This window comes from Anguilla rostrata, chromosome 8 (genome assembly GCF_018555375.3).
Source record: "Anguilla rostrata isolate EN2019 chromosome 8, ASM1855537v3, whole genome shotgun sequence".
Classification (NCBI taxonomy): domain Eukaryota; kingdom Metazoa; phylum Chordata; class Actinopteri; order Anguilliformes; family Anguillidae; genus Anguilla; species Anguilla rostrata.
In genome coordinates, this window is record NC_057940.1 from 36,341,888 (window position 1) to 36,361,349 (window position 19,462).

Below are 19,462 nucleotides of genomic sequence, written 5' to 3' on the forward strand. Positions count from 1 at the left end.
AACTTACTCTTTACATTAAAGATACAACAACACTTACAGCAAAGAGTCGGGGGATTCCCTGGTGTTCTGGCTGAATTTCCAACCTGCCACCTAATTATCCATCAGTTTAATTGTCTGAAAATTGTTCTCACCCCCTCCACCTCTGCTGATGTGGGCAGATGCTATGCGTTGGTGGTGGCTGAGGTGAGTTTCTCTCTCATCATTGTAATGTTTCAAAGAGTGTGATGAAAGTGCTATGTAAATGCAAAGCATTATTATTATTATTATTCTCCAAACACTAGATTTCCACCACACCATACCATAAGACAGCACATTGCACTTCACATATCAAAGGACTGATATTATGGTTTTTATCATTTCTTTCCTATGGGGAAGGGTCTTCAGACTGTCAGGTCTTGCACTCAAGTACCTTTTAGGCAAGTTCCTTTGCTTATTTCTGCTTTCATGAAGCCTTTGGGTTTTGCTCACAGCAAGCAGTTTGGGGCTTATGTGCTGGCTTTCCACAACTGAGAGCAACATTTGGACCATCTCTACACCTCCTGTTGAGTTCTAGATGGTTTGCAAACCTTGTCCTGGAGAGCCACAGGGGATGCTTTTTTGTTACTTGCACTTAAATCTTCAAAGCGGTTTAGTCAATGCGCCCCGCTCGATTCCTTGAGTCTGAATGAACTTCAACTGTTAACGTTTTCAGATTTTAAAACCAGAAAACCTTGCAGCTCTACCTGACCAGCACTGCAGACCCCTGTTCTTGACTTCCTCATACGTTTGGTTACATTCTCTCGACTGGACAGTGTGGGTTTCCTCCCACACTGTATACAATCACTGTTTTCTTTTAGTATACAACTGATATAGTCTCCCATCTTAGAATTTTGTGAAACAACATGACCATCAAACTGCCATTACAGTATGCAGTAGATTGAAAGCACTGAATGGCGATGCTGGGTACTGGCACTGTGCAGATGCGTGGGGGTGTAAATCTAATCATCTGTGTCCATTATCAGAGAATATAAGCACAGAATTCCTGTCACGACACAAAATTAGATTTCCTTCGCAGGATTAGAAAGCTACAGCAGGAGCGTTTTTTTGAAACACTGATACGCAGGGAAACCGCAGAGATTCAGCCGCATTCAAGTCCAATCGGATGCCCTCGTCCAAAGACAACTGTTGGATATAGGCATTTGAATCCGTCATTTGGCTTCCATTTCCCCTGTGTTCTGCCATTGCCAGGGGGACAGGAATACAGTCTCCTGGCAGCAATTGTTGAGTTCCCTTCTGCCAGGCCACATCTAATACACACTTTTCTGGTATAGGCAATCTGTGGCTTGGAAACGGTTTCATCCAGAATTGTCACACACTGGTACATATTTTTTGCATTAACCTTGGTTATTCAAAGGACATTTTTTTTGACGATGAATATTGTTTTTATAAATTTTCTTTTATCAGTCTGTGGAGGGAACACAACGCTTATTTCTCAAACTGTAAAAGGAATTTATATGTGCCCAGAATTAGCTGTACAAATTCACAATTTAAACCAGCACTCACTAATTGGTGATTTGCACAAGGAATCAGCCTACACATTTCTGAAAAGTAATTGTTTTATTAATATTTTACAATCCTTTATTTCACTGTTATGTCTTATTTGCTTTACTCCACTTTTACGTGTTATTTACCATGCTGTCCAGATGACAACAAAAAAATAAAGGATGAAAAAGTCTATACAACAGTTTTTTTGGGAGAAATTCACATTTCTGCTTTCAATGACCCTTCACTTCCCTTCTATAGCCCAAAGTAAACATGTCAAACATTAAAACAGGACTCAATATAAATGGTGCTTTGTGGTCTTCCAAATAGCCCCCCCGCTCCCCCAAAATTAATTAAAAATTGTATTTAACTGCTCAATTTCTTGGAAATGCTTTCAAAATGGATAAATTCACTTGCATGGAAAACAAAATCATTCATAGTTGCACTCCAAAACCGAAAGATGTTTAAAAATAATTATGAAATGGAAAGACGGCAATGGAAATCGAGGGGAATAAAAGCACTTTGAAAGGCATGATGTGCTTTTTCATTTGAGTCAGTTCTATTTCTGCACTACAAAGCTGGGGAGGAAGAGAAGCTCATTTCTTCCTAATTTATGATGCTGTACAAATTCCAAATCACACATTTTTTGACACACTGGCCTTCCATCCCGCCCACAAAATATAGATATATACAAGTTAATCTAAAAGATTTATTTCGTCTTCTCCCAAGCTTGGAAGTGCAATTGTGAATGATTTATGAGTTTATATTAATTTATCAAATTGATAAAAAGCCTTGCTTTGTTGGTGTAACTCATCAGGTTGTCTCACATTTGGCTTGCCTTTTTCTCTTGTAAACACGTACTACACACACAATGTTTGGGTGTCCGAGATGGTGGTCTTATTTGTCATTGCCCACAGCCAACAGACTGATGATTTCATGGAGGATGGAGAGAGGACCCTCGCTGCACAGCAGTTTGATCCAGGCCAGGTTTGGCAAAGGAAGAAGCGGCTCCTGGTGCAGGGGCTGGGTGTGCGGGCCTACGACTGCGTGAGGAGGGTGGGGCTTGAACGCGTGGGGCTGCACTTTGGAAAACAGGCAGCGGCAGCAGCACAAACTGCTGTGAAATGGTGAAACGTTCTGGCCCTTGACTTTCACCCCCACCCCCCCACCCAACCCAGGTATCGTCTGAATTTCCCTCTCGCTCATCTCGCCTGACCCCATACCTTAAGGGTTATTGGGGGTCTCGCTTATTTTCTTTGGTTCTCGAGTGAGTCGTGATTTAAAATGTTGAAAGGAAAAAAAAAAAAAAACCCTGAAATCAAAGCAACATTCGGCCAAACACTTTCAGTTCAGCATGGTGATTTAAAAGCATCAGTCAAATGATGTGGGGGGAGGGGGGTAGTGGGGGATGTGTGTGCGGGGGGAGGGGGTGTTTTCTCCAGGGCAAGGAAGGTGACCCAAATGCATTTGCACAAACAGACATGAAGAGTCGTCTTTGCATCCGTCTCGTCCCACTGTGTTGAAATTCAATCCAGGAATGTCAACAGTAGTAGACCCTGCTTTTTCTCCACCTCTCCATCGCGCCTCCCGACGGTCAGTCACTGGAGGTCTCGGTCTTCGAGGTACCTGTACTCAAATGTGAATCCTTCCTTCTTCCTCTGGCCCCACTTCTCATAGTCAAAGTAAATGTACGTCCCCTGCAAGAGAACGTGCTCGTCAGACACCTCCATCGGAACAGCGGTGACAGGCCATTCAAATACATGCATCACCTTCCACCAGAGCCTTCAACAGTGCCTTTGCTATACATCTGAAATGAAGGGTATTACCCCTTACCTGTAAAAAGGCATAGGAACTTCAATTTAAAAATGCTAAGATGAAAGGCTGCATTAACTCTCAAACTGCTGCTTTCACAGGGAAACTTCATCCTCAATTCCTTGAGGAAACATCCTTCATGACTCTCGACTTCCATTAACTTCAGACGAATGAGCTGGTTTACCTTCGGCAACTGAACACCGGCGGTAATCCGAAAGGTGAATTACCGTAATTATTTCATGGTGGCTCTACAGGGGGACGGGGCGTACCTGTTCAAACTCATCCGTGATGGTTTTGGGCTCCTCGTGTCTCTGAAACCACATCATGTACTTGGTGTGGAATCGCCATGATTGCTTCTTCAGTGCCTTGGCTGCTAGGTATTGTGCCTTGGTGCCCTGCAGAGGAAACGGGAGGGGGGTGGGTTTCCTCAGACCGGACTGACCCTCAGGCCTCATGCGAGTCCTGTCCTACGCGCACTGGGCAGATGGGCTTACCTCCAGATAGTAGAATATGAAGAAGAGCGTCTCGGTGGACAGCCGCTGGTAGAACTCCACTGAGTCAGAGTGAGGAGGGGGCACCTGGTGGTGGAAAGGCAAGGTGGGGCACGGGTTCCTCATCAAGTACTGCCTGTAGGGGGCGACGAGAGGAGAGAGCACAGAGCAGATTAGAATGCATATATTCACTGTATAATACTTTTATTCATTGTCAGCATCGAAACATTTCACCTGAAGCAGTGAAAAGAAGCAGGATGCTGACAAAAAAAAAAAAAAAAAAAAAAAAAAAAAAAAAAAACTGTGGCTTATATAAAGGAGAATAAAATTACTGCTATATATTTTAGACAATATATGAAGTGCTGGGTCTTAATGGTGCTTCATCTCGAGTTGGTTCTAAATCATTTTATTAGGATTCTACAGAATCATGACATTACCTTAAGTCCCAAATGGGTAAGAACAGTGACAGAAAAGGAAGGGGCTCACATGAATACAGGCAGCCCAGAACAGCCAATGCAAAAGCAGCAGTGGACACGAGTCACAGCTCAGACACGCCCACGGGCCCGCCCCACTCTACCTGATCCTCTCCGAGTCGGAGGGGTGGGGCATGTGCGTCCAGGCCGACTCCTGCATGGCCTGCTGGTACATCTGGTCTTTGGAGAGCGGGACGGGCCCGAGGGGGCACACCCCCAGCGACGGGGGGATGCTGACTCGACAGGCTGGCGCTGAGGAGGCGGGGGAGGAGATGGGGGGGGCAGCTCGAGTGAGCGTGGCCTCGACCCACGAAGGGATGTCTGGGGGGGGGGAATGGAGCAAGAGCATGCATTTAGGCACCTGCCAGAGTATCTTGTGACCATCTCATTTACTTACACTCACCAATACCACTCAGCACAGTATGGAAGGATCCATTTCACAGTGTCAGGTTCTCAGACACGTGACATGGCCGAACGCTCACAGCTAGGCTCGGCGCAGAGCGGGGGGAGCGCTCGCGCGCACGCTCACCTCTGTCGGCCAGGTGCAGGGCGGGTAGGTCTCCTCCCTCCAGTCCCGAGCCCAGCGCCGCCCTCTCTGCCATGGACTTGAGAGAGCTGAGGGGCTCTGGAGCCTGCAGAAGGGGGGGGGGGAGAAGCACAGGGGAGGTCACATGACAGGCCGCCGCGGGGGTCGGCGCTAGCGCGCGCGTCTGTTCGTTCGCTAGCGCGCTCGGCTCCGGCAGGGAAGAAGCCTCCCCGCTCTCTTCCCTGCCTGCTGAACCGCGGCGCCTTTCCCCGCTCGCCTCGGCCTCTCCAGCGAGTCATCGGCGCTAAGAGGCGGGATAATTATTCTGCGTGGGAGGCTCTTTATGCCGTAACCTTCAGAGAGCGCGTCTGAGGAGGCCGGGGCTGGCGCGGCGCAGGTGATAATTACGGGCCTTCGAGAAGCGCAGAGCCGCCGCGGGCGGGCGAGCGAGCGGGCGAGCAGGGCGGGCGGGCGAGCGGGCGGGCGCTCTCACCTTGATGCCCTCCGAGGCCTGGCTGTAGGAGTGCGGCCCGTTGAGCAGGCTCCCGCCGCCCGGCTTGCTCTCGCTGTAGGACGGCGAGGGCGAGCTGGGGGCCAGGGTCATGGAGCTCAGGAGGCTGCAGCTGCTCTCCTTGCTGTCGGGGGGTGGAGACAAGAGAGAAAAAGCCTCAACACTCGACTCCATATCCATATCATCACTGACTGGCTATATAAGACAGAACCATTATTTTCCTATGCTTACGGACACCATTTTAGGGAACAGATGATTCAGGTGGCTTGCTTGTGAGCTCTTAGACGGTACTGTTTGTGTTAGTTATACAGCTATAGAACAGATAATGCACAGCCAGAACAACTCACCTATTGTTCTGCGCTTTCACTTTGATTTCAGCTAAAGCAACTTTTTACATTTAAAAAATCCTTCCTTTTCACTGACATAATAGCCTTGAAAGCACCAGGGCGCTTCGTGTCATGATGGTTTGATGCACAGTGCATCGACACATCCAGGAAGTGTAAAAAGGTTCTCGGCTCGAAAAGGTTCTAAAAAGGTTCAATGATCGATAGAAACGAATGAGTCAAGCAACATATTGTTCACATGGAGGTAAAAATCAGCATGGGGCAGTGAATTTAAAAGGGCATTTATAACACTGCCTGAATGTAACGGTAATGTGTAATGTGTTCTGACTGCACATATACTCCAGTATAAATACAATTTATCACCAGTTGAGCCGTTTCAAATTACTGCAAGTTTTCCACCTCTCTTACGGATTGTAACCCGCTGACAGCTTTGGCTCCTCGACCTGATCAAAGATCTCTGTTACGTCCCCTGCCTCTGCTTGCCTGGGTAGTGCAGGTGGAGGTAGTTGCGTAATTACTTAATTGCCTGATTGCTTCCACCTGCCTGTGGCCCAATATAAAGCCCAGTAGTATGAGGCAGGGGAGAGGTTTTTATTTTGGGGTTTGTGATTTGTGTGGAGAGCTTTTGTTTTGTGAACTTTGTGTGTTTTTGTTTGTTATTTAGATTAATAAATGTCTGGGTTTGTTTTTAGATCAGTTTCTGTCGTGTTTTTGACCCATCTGGACTTTGTTTGTTGCGGCCAGTCGAGCCAGCCGTAACAAAATGGGGGCTCGTCCGGGATCTGCCATCACACTTCCCTGCGGCGGCAAGGAGGCCGTGCGCAGACACACAGTACCCTGCGGCGTCGAGGACGACGCGCGCAGACACACAGTTCCCTGCGGCGTCGAGGACGACGCGCGCAGACACACAGTTCCCTGCGGCGGCAAGGAGGCCGCGCGCAGACACACAGTTCCCTGCGGCGTCGAGGACGGCGCGCGCAGACACACAGTTCCCTGCGGCGTCGAGGACGGCGCGCGCAGACACACAGTTCCCTGCGGCGTCGAGGACGACGCGTGCAGACACACAGTTCCCTGCGGCGTCGAGGACGACGCGCGCAGACACACAGTTCCCTGCGGCGTCGAGGACGACGCGCGCAGACACACACTTCCCTGCGGCGTCGAGGACGACGCGCGCAGACACACACTTCCCTGCGGCAGCGAAGAGGCTGCGCGCAGACACACAGGTCCCTGCGGCGTCGAGGACGACGCGCGCAGACACACAGGTCCCTGCGGCGTCGAGGACGACGCGCGCAGACACACAGGTCCCTGCGGCATCGAGGACGACGCGCGCAGACACACACTTCCCTGCGGCGTCGAGGACGACGCGCGCAGACACACAGTACCCTGCGGCGGCGAGGAGGCTGCGCGCAGACACACACTTCCCTACAGTGGCAGATTTCTCTGGACAATTTGTGGACATTTGGTATTTATTTTTTGTTTTGTATAGTAATTTGAAGAAGAAAAAAAAAGACCTTTAGTTTTTGTCTTTTTTTTTTTTGTCTTAAGGGTGGGGGTGTTACGTCCCCTGCCTCTGCTTGCCTGGGTAGTGCAGGTGGAGGTAGTTGCGTAATTACTTAATTGCCTGATTGCTTCCACCTGCCTGTGGCCCAATATAAAGCCCAGTAGTATGAGGCAGGGGAGAGGTTTTTATTTTGGGGTTTGTGATTTGTGTGGAGAGCTTTTGTTTTGTGAACTTTGTGTGTTTTTGTTTGTTATTTAGATTAATAAATGTCTGGGTTTGTTTTTAGATCAGTTTCTGTCGTGTTTTTGACCCATCTGGACTTTGTTTGTTGCGGCCAGTCGAGCCAGCCGTAACAATCTCCTACTTCAGTCCCATTTATAAGCATTTTTTGAACCCAACTCACAGCCCATCTGCTGATGGGCTTTTTCTTCCTGGAATTTGCATACACCGCAAAATATTGTTTACAATTTTACATAAATACTATTATAAAGAATGTCTTTAAAACTATGGAAATAATTTGAATGTTTGTCCAGATATTGTAAAAAAACATATTTGCGTTTTATTTCAATACATTTTCTGTATATATAACTTTTCCATTTGGGAGAGAGGTGTGACTCATATTACTGAGTATTTGCCAATACAGACCAAACAGCATGGCATGCATACAGGAGTTAATTGCTGTTGTGCCAGACACTTACATCTTCTGGATTTACAGGTCTAGGTGCTCGTGTTCTACTTCTAGTCCCTTTAAAAGTCCCCGTTTCTGATGATTTTATCAGTATATGCAACGTCAGCAGGACGGCGGTCCAACTGACAGCACTTCTGGTGGTTACAAAAGGCTCGAGTCTCACGACTCATTTTCCAGTCACTGACTGCATTAGTGGTAAATTCAAGACGACAGCACTTTCTCTCAAAAAAAAAAAACAGGCCAATAGAGCTCATTGTCAGAAATACCATACCACACCAACCGTTTATTTCAAAAGAACAAATGCGTGATAGTTAGAGTTCAAAGTAAGGTTGCTTACGACTGAAAAGCATTTTAGTCTGTATCCACTCAAAAAAAAAAAGAAAAAAGGGGGGGGGGGGGCCTCCAGTGGCGTAGCCCATAGAGGGCTTTCCACATGCTCATTGCGAGCCGTGACGTCCGCGGTTCGAGTTCGACTGCCAACCTTTGTGGCATGTCTCTCCCTCTCTTTCCTCCTAGTTCTTCCTGTCTTTCTACACTATCCTGCCTAATAAAGCTGAAAAAAGCCCAAAAAAATATTTAAAAAAAAAAGGGGGGGGGACTTCCACTTCACCGTGTTTGAGCATCTGTTACTTTGCTTCAGTAATATTTAGAGTACTTCTGACTCATGGAAAGCAAACTCCCAAGGGTTACCTTTCAGAAGAGACCAGGATTATACCTGTAGTCATGAGGGTTCAAGAATACCATTTTATTTTGGGTTTGTCAATTTCAGGCTTGTGTCAAAAAGGGGGTGCTACAAAATGAGTCACCCTAAGAATTGTACATATTAATGACAGCTCTACATGATGGAGCACCTGCTTAAAAATAAAATAAAAATCCTTTCATGCTACCAGTACAAATCCATTACTTATGCAGCCACAAACATAAAAGAAATAACTCACGGTGGATTGGATGTAGGTCCCAAGGAAGAGGGTTGGCCACTTTGTGATTGGCTGGCACTACTGAGGGCGGAGTCTGGCGCGCTGTCTGCAACTACTGCACTGTAACCTGTGGGTCAATGTGAGGAAAGGATTTAAATAGAACACATAAACAATATAAGGTCAGGGGTAAAGTACAGTCAAGAACCACACTGAAGTACTCCAACTAACAAGCCTACATATAGGCTGTCTGTATGTAACCACAGCTGCAGTACCTACATTAACACAGACAGACAAAAATAGATTGCATTTATGTCTGGGTTGTAGTTTGCATGTCAATCTGACCAAAATAGACTGGTGCGGATTACATACAGTAAGCACACTAAACACTGGCAAACACACAGGGGTAGTCACGTAAAAGACATTCTGTACTCACTGGTACTGCCGTTCTGCTTCTGGCCACTGGGGGGCCTGGCGAGCGCCCCGCTGCCTCCTCCTGCACCAACTCCCCCGCTCCCAACTGCCCCCGAACTGCCTCCGTTACCCCCTATGACTCCCACGGAGTTCCCAGGAGCCAGGCCGCCAACGGGGCTCGGGGACATCTGAGGGGGGCCCTGGACGGCCGTCTGCCCGGAGCCCAGGCCCAGGATCCCGCCGCCGACCCCGCCCACTCCGCCGCCGGAGCCCAGCAAGCCGGACGACACCCCGCTCCCGTTGCTGCCGTTCCCGGTGACCGCCCCGCCGGAGCTGCCGCTGCTGCTGCCGGCTCCGCCCCCGATGGACCCGCCCAGCCCGCTGCCCACCGCCCCCGAGGCGGCAGCCTGGGCGTACGGGGCGGGCGTGGAGCTGGACAGAAGCCCGGCCATGGTGTTGAGGGACGCCGGCATCCCCGACAGGCCCAGGCCCGACATCTGGCTGGTGCTGCCGGCCCCCGTCACGCCGCCTTTGCCCAGGCCCAGCCCCAGCCCCAGCCCCAAGGCCGAAGTGGAGGTGGGCCCCGAGGTGCCCTGAGGTTGGGAGTTTGTGGCGAGGGGGCCGGGCGTGCTGGTGCTGGGAGGCGAGGAGGCCGCGGAGGTGGGGAGGAGGAGGAGGTTGGAGGGGCTGGGGTTGGTGTTGGAGGGAGAGTTTTTGGCCGGGGGCGGGTGCTGCTGCTGGTTCTGCTGCTGCGACTGCTGCGGCTGCTGGGTCGCTGTGCTGTAGCTGCCCGAGTTGGAGAGGAGGCCCCCCATGCTACCTAGGAGACTGTTGCCCCCCGTGATGGCTCCGCTGCCCCCCGTAATGGTTGCCATGGAGACCAGAGAGGACGAGGAGGCTCCAGAAGAGGACGAGGAAGAGGAGGAGGACGAGGAGGAGGAGGATGACAGTGACGAAGAGGGGTTTCCATTCTTTACTGGTGACTGAAAGAATGAGAAGGCGTTACTGCTCCCATGCAAGTAGATAGCATCGGCATAGTAGAATATGGCAGTACATCTTCTGCTAATAAATGCAAGCAAACAATAGCATTTATTGGCCAAGGCAATTCAACAAAGCTTAATAACAAAATAGTTATTCACCAACATGGCAAGTCAATATGGTGTTCAAAAAAGTTGTGAAAACAGCAAACTCGTACAGATGCAGTGAGCTCTTTTTCAAAGAAAATATTGTGATAAAATTCCCTGAAACACATGAGCCTGCCACTCATAGCCATGGTTATCACTATCAGGTGTGAACGCCCAACAAAAATGGTTTTGAATGATTACCAGTCCAATTACAGGACAGGAGCTCGACTCACCTGACTGACTTCACTGTCTGTAGAGCGTCCCCTCTTCTTGTCGTCTTCCGAGTTCTCCTGGAAAAAAACATGAGCATGAACCGACAAAAGCATGAAGAAGAGTTATGACGATACATACATTTTCATCTCCTCCAACTCATATTCATTCCTCCATAGAAACACAGCTGAAACATTCAATGATGGGGGAGGGGGGCGGGTGGCCTAGACGCTTACCGTAGTGCAAGTAGCAGGTGAGGGAGGTATTGGGGAAGAGGAGGTGGTGGAGGTGGGTGTACTGCTGGAGTGGAGGAAGAGGTCATCCTCCATGTGAGAGTGACCAGGCGGAGACGTTGCCACCAGGGCTTGAGCTGGAGGTACGGGGATGAGAATTACAGAATTACACGCTGGAGAGCACAACCAGCTGAACAACTTGCCTCACTGTCAACATGCAGCTCAAATTGGAAATGAGTACATATTTAGGTTTGAACAGTCTGTATAAAATTGCATTAATGCAATACAATTTCAGTGCTCAAATACATTAGCATTGTATGCTCGCCTATGTCTCTTCTTAATTTTAGTGACAGCAACACACGTGTTCAGATGCACCAAGACTGTAAAATCTAGCAAGCCATCGGCTGCTGGACCATTGGTACTCACGAATATCTTCAAGGTCCAGGTCATCGTACAGGAACTCGTTCTCCTCAAAGTCCGGGTCCTGTGAAGAGTCGAGGTAGTACTCCACGTCGTCCTTGATCTTCCGGATCGAGTCCACTTGCACCGAGTCGTTGTCCAGCATGCGCAGGATGGTCTCTAGCATGCGGATGTGGTACCTGTGCTTTTCAATGAAGCGCTTAAGCTCCTCTATCCGGTCCTGTTTCTGCAGAAAGGGAGGAAGAGACCATAAGCATTCTGGGTATCGCGGTACAGTAAGTTTAAGTGTTGAGGAGCTTATCAAGAGTCTGGTCCTGCTAAAACAACTGTGTGGCACTTGGTCTGGTCTTGGTCTGTGGCAGATTGGGGGCTGAGATCAGGAGCACACTCCAAGTGAGCGAGTCCGTTTCGGAGTCCGTTTGTCGGTGCGCAGAAGACAAAGCGAAAGACAACGGCTTCTGAAAAGCGAAGCTGGAAACTGAGAAGCTGGTCAGCCGAGACCAGGGGCAAGACGAAAAGCTGCATTTTGCTTTCGCTTCATTGTTTGATTTCGTTGTGTTAGTTTACTGTGGTTGCCTGGAACCCGTGAGGTGGAAGAGTGAAGGTGCTCGTTTGTTTCTGTGTTGGGGCGGGTGCGCTCTCTTTGTCCGTGAGGTAAATTACGGTGCAAACACCGCATCTCCCGTCCAGGGGTGTCACACCGCATGTGACAAATTTCTTTCGGTGTACATGACCAGCGGGGTTTAGTGTCGAATCAAGTGTCTCAGTGCCCAGTTGAGCGCCTCCTTGCTCAAGACCGGTTTGCCTGACTGATTATGGGCCTGCAGTATGGCTTTACGTGGAGCGTACGCCTCAAAGCAGTGGGCTGTGGAGTGACAAGCAGCAGCTGGAAGCATTCGCTACGGAGGAGTGTGTACGCTTTTCTGCACTGACGGAGGTCATTGTGGGGGAGAAAATATGACAGGAATGAGACCACGACTGGGCTCGGAGAAATAAAGAAAAAAAACGGAATAAACTTTCATACGAACAAGTGACAGCATTAGCTCTCAGCCGAGGTGAATATCAGAAATAGAGGGGAAACTGACCTCTTTGTCACCTTTCTTCTTTCGAGTTTGGACAGACAGAGACTCCACTTCACTTTCAAACTGGTCCACCTGCATGTTCAGAGTGTCTATCGTATTCTGTGGGAGGCAGAGAGAGACAGAGAGGAAACTGGCGGCTCAGAATCGATGCATCACACAATGCGTCACAACGCTGTCTGTAAATTACCTCGAGTTCAAATCCGTTCAAACAGAAATCTGCTCCAAATAACACTGGCAAGCATGCGAAGCAGGGCTCGGTGGCAACAGGCCAGCAATGACTTCTCAGTCTTATCTGTTTTTTTTCCTGTCAGCAACATCCACATTAAAGTCAGACACAGTGGCCAATATTATTCGAGGACAGGGTAGGGTCAGCATGAAAACCAAGTGGATAGACAGCTTAACACGCGGCAGCAGCTCGGACGCCAAATGAATTCATGCAAATAGCCCGAGGCAACCTGTGAGTGTTACTGGCAGCGTCACAGAACGATGTGACACACGGGCTGCTTCGAGCTCGATAGCAACCTGGGATAAAATTCGTACAGGGCATGACGAACGCCTTTGAAAGTTAATGTCATCTGCTAGCAAAATATGGAAACGCCGCGCTTAATAAATAAATAAAGTGGTCTCAAGTAAACATTTAATTTTCATCAGGAAGTCTGAGTGAGAACCTTTTTAATACTCGACACAAAATACTTAGTCATAACGGGAATTAGTCATTACAGCGAGACTCTTGGCAAATGACTTGAACTTTTTTTTTTTTTTTTTAAATGTAACATTAAAGCAAATAAGTGCACGTGGGCGTGCTGAAGAAATCGCACGGCGCCAACAGCTCCGCTCGTACTGTATGTTCACGCCTGGCGAGGAGGCGCCGCGTCCAGGGCACTCACCGTCAGCCACTGGCCCACCTCCTCCTTCTCCCGCTGGGCCGGGTCCACCTTCTGCGCCAGGCCCAGCCCCTCCTTCGAGTAGGCCTTGGTCTTGGTCTCCCGCTCCACTATCTTGAACCGCTCCATTTGCTGCGGAGAGAGAGCGCGGTCGAATTTTCGACGCGAGAATCAGTCCATCGGCACGCTGGTATTCCAAAAACCGCCGATGCACAGAACGTATACATCAGTTCGGTGCGGGGGCTCTTCAACTCTGCCCAGGACCTCCCCCCCCTGCGTATGCTGGTTTTTGTTGCAACCACAACTGCAGCCCCTGAAATGTAACGAGCTGCTTATTGTTCTTAATTAGACATTTTTAACAGCGATTGAGGGATAATTTACTCTCTTATGACCCCATTATGTCAGAGCTAACTACATAATGTGAAGAGAAAAATGCACCATATTCACATTCTAGAACTTTTAAAAACTAGAACAATGAATGCTCTTATTTTCAGTAATTGCCAAACAATCCTTTAAAATAATTTTGAAATTGATCAAATTGCAGAATGACAAGTGCAATCAATGGGGTGCTAACTGCTGAAATAGTCGACACCTGGTTACTGAAACAATTAGAAGAAAATGTTAAAAGAGCCAATCATGCGGGAGTGTCCAATCAATACGGGGGTGTCCAACCTTATCCAAAAAAGGCCGGTATGGGTGCAGGTTCTTGTTTTAACCCAGAACTAAGACACCTGATTCTACTTATCTAGGTCTTGATTGAGGAGCTTGATTAGTTCATTAGTAGAATCAGGTGTTGTAGTGTTGGGCTGAAACAAAAACCTTCACCCATACTGGCGCTTTTCAGATTAGACTGCCTAACCCTGCTGACATGTGTCGAAATTTCACAACAAAATGACACAAACACATTTTCAAGAACCTTAACTGATCAGGAGATCTGCTCTAACACTTCTTTTTTTTTTTTTTTTGGCTGTAACAAGACAGCACACACTCCAGAACTGACTTTTAGAACCCCTCATTTCATGAACCCTGACATTGTGTTTAGTAACAAGCCAATTTATCAAAATAATGTGAATCTGTGAATAAGAATGTTGGACAAATCTCTTTAAAATTTCATATGCAGATTTCACTTCTTTCTTTTCAAAATTGTTGGGTAATTGGGATTAGAATAGGAAAATCATCAACATTTATTTAAAAAAAAGAAGACATTTTGGTAAGAAATGGCTTATTTGTAGTTAATGCACCATACTTAACAAAACAGTTAGCAAAAAATTAATAGATTCATTTTTAACGTTATATCATGTTAATATAATCTGCTAAAATACTGGTTGGCTAGAAAGCTTGTGTTTTTCGTGTCAAAAAAGTTGAAATGGGTTATGAATTTATTGCATTCCTCCTACCGTTTCAATGAGTTTGCGGTTGTCAACTAGCTGCCTTTTGTCTTTGATCTCGTTTGAGGCCACCCATGTCTTTATCTGGTCTCGAAGACGCTGCGAGGAGAGGTTGAAAAATGTTCAAAGTTGCACCATTCCACTACAGACAAGCTAAATCAGGCACTGAAAGAGCTTAATTGTTGAACAGTCTGAGATTAATGAACCTACAAAGTTGACCAGGAAAATGTTCCAACGTTCATGTTTTCCCACCTGTAATTTTTTTATTTCTTTCTTGAGGTCTGCCTCATACTTTTCCTTCTGGTTTGCATTGGCGGCATTATGCAGCTGGGTAACACACAAAACCATTATACCGACAAAAAAAAAAAAAGATTAGTGTAATATCAGTTTTGAGCATACCATGCAATCAAAACATCAGCAAGTTTTCCTCCGTAATCCATTCAGAATGACCTACGCTTCAGCATCCTCTGATATTAACATGTGCTGAATAAACACAAAGCGTCCAGAATAGGGATTTCCTTGGAGATAATTCTCACCTTTTGCCAAATGTCTTCAAACTGTTCTACGCCCTCTGCTACTTTTTTCAAACATCGATCTATTTCACCTGTGGAGGGGAGGAAGGGGTGTTCGTCATCAATGATGTGGAACGGTAGCAAGAACAACGGGACGTACAAGTTCTAATTTGCCAGTCTCAGACAAAAGCGCCACCATGTATCATTTAAAAAAAAAAAAAACATTTTAAAAAGCATATATTTTGAAGGCTTGTACCCTGTACCCTGCAGCCAAAGCCTTGCATTACACACACTTTGTACCACGTGTCTGGGCCTGGCAAATGATGCTACAAAATGACTGAATACCATAAAACTGCAACAATACCGTAAAGGTAAGGTAATGCAGAAAGGCAAAGGGCAGTGGACTCACTGGACTCCTTCCTGCCATAAATGCTTTCATTTGATAATTGGTTTGCAATTCCACCTTTCCAGGAGTGAACATCAAACCAAAACTATTCAATTTGACACACTTTTACATGAACCCCAGGACCAACCTCTTGCACTCAAACGGATGAGCACTGGAAGATGAGTGTTTGTGAGCATTTGGCCTTTTCACTTTCACAAACAGTCCTTAAAACTGAGTTTAAAAAAAAAAATACCATTCAATTTCAGATGGCTATTATATTCTTGTTATCTTGAAACCGTATTTCCTTTATTTCAAACATCTAAGTCAATGACATAGTCTTTGCATGTGCTGCATATTAGAAAGTGAAAATTTGAAAAGGAGAGGGGGAACCCACCTTGTAGTTTTCTTTTATCAGCCATGGCTTGACTAGGATGCTTTCTTCATACCGTCTTTCACTGTAAGGAAATGAGGACAGATTCCTGAACTGCACTCTGACAGGCAAACAAATTGTATATTAGATCAGAGAAAGACACGGGAAATGCTTCTGTTAGCGGAATGCTTGCTGACTAGGTAACACCATTTTTCACATTTTACTTGGAGAGAGATGAGGATATGCATAACTAATAGGATAATCACGTTAAACGAAACCTTCTTAATCTTAAGGGAAATTTGCAGAAATTATTTCACTGAGATATGACGAGAATTTTAAATACCCATGATGAAAGCACTGTAATAATTTTTAAATGCGGTAACTGAGGATTGAATGTTTCACTTAGAGAGAAATCTGAGGACGATGGACCGTAGTTACAGAAAAAAAACAATGCAGATAAAACATGCTTTTAATGACTAGTTACAGGATGCATGTAATCGCAAAGAGTCTACCTGGAGTGTGTGAGGTGATGCTACGGCAAAACAAGAGATTGCAGTATTCATATAATATGTAGGCTAAATTCACTATGGACAAGGAGCAATAAACACACAGGTGGCAATATTTTAATGCATCGAGCTTATCCTACAGACAAGCTGCAAGAGCAGACAGAAAGGAACCCACAGACACACCACTACTGATTTTTAAGATTAAGCTTCCCCAGGAATGTGCAAGAACACTTGTTTCACTGATTTAGCCCCTCTTAGGAAGCCCACTGCAAATGTGTATCTGTGAGTTAAAGCAGAGGTAATTGAAATGGCTTTGCTAGAAGGATGATGCTGGATTTACATAAATGTGGGCAGAATCCAGCCTAGTTATTGGCAGCGAAAAGCTTGTGATATCCATCTCTTAATGTATGGGTACACGTGACATTATGGGCCATCCGTAACGGAGGAGTGCTGTCCTCATCGGTGAAGACTAACGTCTCATTCGGGGTTCATATTCATATCGTATCCGATCAGTAACTTTGAATCTCCGATCACTGCAATGTGTGCGAACAGCACCAACATCAGATTTAACACGACAGCTCACTTCATGGGGCTTATCTGAATGGCCCAAAAAGTTATTTTTTGAGGAAGGATGTTTCAGATATTTACATAATTTTCTGACAACCTGTTGACTTTACAATGACCGATGTGGGGGTATTCAGGGATTGCAGTATAAAGCAAGAAAATGAGTTCCAAGGAACTCCAAAGCAGCTTATGTCACCACTCCAGAGGTTGTGTGCGTGTACGCAGCCCCACAACGCATCAAAAAGTAGTCTTATTTTTGGTTGGAACTATTTCCCATAGGGCATGCAACCTGGGATCAGTGCACTCAAGTAAACTGGCATGGCTTATTAGATCAACACGGAGTGAACAGCTTGTGCCATTTGAGTACTGAGACGATAAGAAGAGCCAGTACAATATACAACTTCCATTTGTAGTTAAAATACTAATATGTACTATAAAATACTATAAAAATAAATACTATAAAATTAATATACTTGTATGTACAACCTCTGGAAGCATAACATCCACAAACTGCTTTACAAAGTGTTTAATGTATTCTCTTTCTTTAAACCACAATGAATGCACCCGAATGTATCAACTAGGTGCATACACTTCAACTGAAATTTAAATTAAAAAAATAATAAAGAAAAAACAGAAAGAGAACTAAGCCTCACTCAAAGAGATTACTGAACTTGTCAATCTTGCTAACTTAATGGAGACACACAGTTTAGTAAAGAGTAATACAACTCAATTTCAAACAAAGTAGTACTCCTAAATAAAACGGTTGCACATTTAGAAAGATCTTAAATTACAATGTCAACACTTATACATTTTAAACAGCTTTTCGGATCATAATTGGTATAACAAAGACTGCCAACAGAACTACAGCATGAAGGCAGTGTGCCTGGATATTATAAAACTTTAGTGAAGAACTTCTGCCTTTATTTACGATAGTAATAGCTACAAAGCGAACTACAGCTGCCCTCTTAAATCCCCGGTGTGAACTAGGCAACGCTTTTCGCAATTTGTAACACAGCGAAACTCATATTTCCTTGAAGATGTATTTTCGACAGAGATGCACCTTTTCCCCCAAAACGTCAAGATCATGTATCCCGAAGAGATATGCTCAACTAGTAACTGCTTTCACATGGAAAGACATCAACGGGGCATTGCAACCTTGCATTTAATTGCAATAAAATAAACTGTATTGACGAGAGAAAAAATGACAATGACCATGTCTGCATCGTGTTCAATTCACTGGCAGTGAGAAATGTTAGCTAGGTATCCTGACCATAAGAATGACAAGATAGTATTATTCACTCCACAATTCCAAAAAAAAGAACCAAAACAGAAAACTTTGGATACGTATACAAATGGCAACATTCGTGAAGTGTCTGCAACATTGTTACAGTGTGGCTGTAGACACAGCCAGCTTGCTACAACTCCAAATGAGGCCCGTTACTTCCACGCGACGTGAAAGCGTGCCGATAGGTAGCGTGCACATTGCAACAGCAGTCCACCGAAGATGTGAAATGACCATTTGTTACTAGCTTACCCGAACACTCAGACTGAACTTTCTTAATTAGCAAAATCAGAAAGACAAATCCTACGATTAGCCGAGTTAGCTGGGTACTCTAACCAGCTACAGCAACTAGCTCGCTAACTAGATAACGAGCTAGTAACTTTCCCTGTTCGTTTCCATAAGAATATGTTATCACAAGCTTTGAAGTCGTGTTTACGGCGCAATGTTGCAGTTACATTCGATGGTGTAACATGCATTGCTTACATAAGTTAGCAAACGTTAGATAACAAAATATCGACAGTCTAGCTAGATAAATGCAACACAAAAGCACATATCGTAAGCTAGCTAATGTTAGCTAGCTGCTGGCTTAGCGAATGTCAAAACTACCCAGAGCTTACCTAGCTAACAAGCTAGTACAAACATGATGCGTGTTTTATGAGATGTTTAGATAGCAAATCTCTTTTTAAATTAACGTTGCCCATCTCACAACAACCGGTTCAGCAACGTTAGCTAATTACTTAGCTTACTAGGCTGGCAAATGTTTTCATATTGTATTTGCTGGCTGGCTAGCTAGCTAAAATGGGAAAGGATAGCTATGACAACCTACACAATTCAATGTTGTTCTCCAGAAGTAAAATATGATTAGCTACCTGATTTTCCTTGATATCCCTTCGCCTCTTTACCCTTTTATATTGTACCTTAATATTCTAAGCCTTCAAGCTTTATTTTTATTTTTTATTATTTCTTTATGCCAAACAATCACTCAGTGAATCCAAGATGGCCACCAGGAACACCACCTCCCCTGTTACGCGGATGGCCTACCTCCCCGCCTCGGCAGCAAGCCATTGGACCTTTAATCATATATTACAGCTACTGTTGGTCAGGATTTTCTGTCGTTCAGGGTGCAGTATATTACTACTTCCGCTCACCATTCCATGCGATTGGCTCAAAATGGAAAGCAAATGATTGCGGCGATTTGTCAGTTTTACGAGCGTTCATGACGTCACCAGAACGCCGGACACGTACCATTAATTTAGCATCCGAATGATTCGGAGAGATTATGGATATAAAGAAAAAAATTCTACCCA

General features: G+C 45.8%; 1 protein-coding gene across 1 annotated transcript; it reads right to left on the minus strand.

Moving 5' to 3' along the window:
* Window positions 1-1,577: 1,577 nt before the first annotated feature.
* On the minus strand, window positions 1,578-19,190 carry LOC135261573 (CCR4-NOT transcription complex subunit 3-like). The gene is made up of 18 exons (XM_064348030.1): window positions 19,025-19,190; window positions 15,828-15,888; window positions 15,073-15,140; window positions 14,789-14,863; window positions 14,546-14,635; window positions 13,152-13,280; window positions 12,268-12,363; window positions 11,189-11,408; window positions 10,766-10,899; window positions 10,553-10,609; window positions 9,218-10,178; window positions 8,806-8,911; window positions 5,317-5,458; window positions 4,764-4,929; window positions 4,402-4,549; window positions 3,828-3,960; window positions 3,603-3,728; window positions 1,578-3,218 (listed from the first exon to the last, which is right to left on the minus strand). Exons 2-18 carry the CDS (start codon window positions 15,850-15,852, stop codon window positions 3,120-3,122), a joined length of 2,775 nt encoding a protein of 924 aa, XP_064204100.1. The 5' UTR covers window positions 15,853-15,888; window positions 19,025-19,190; the 3' UTR covers window positions 1,578-3,119.
* Between the last annotated feature and the right edge of the window lie 272 nt (window positions 19,191-19,462).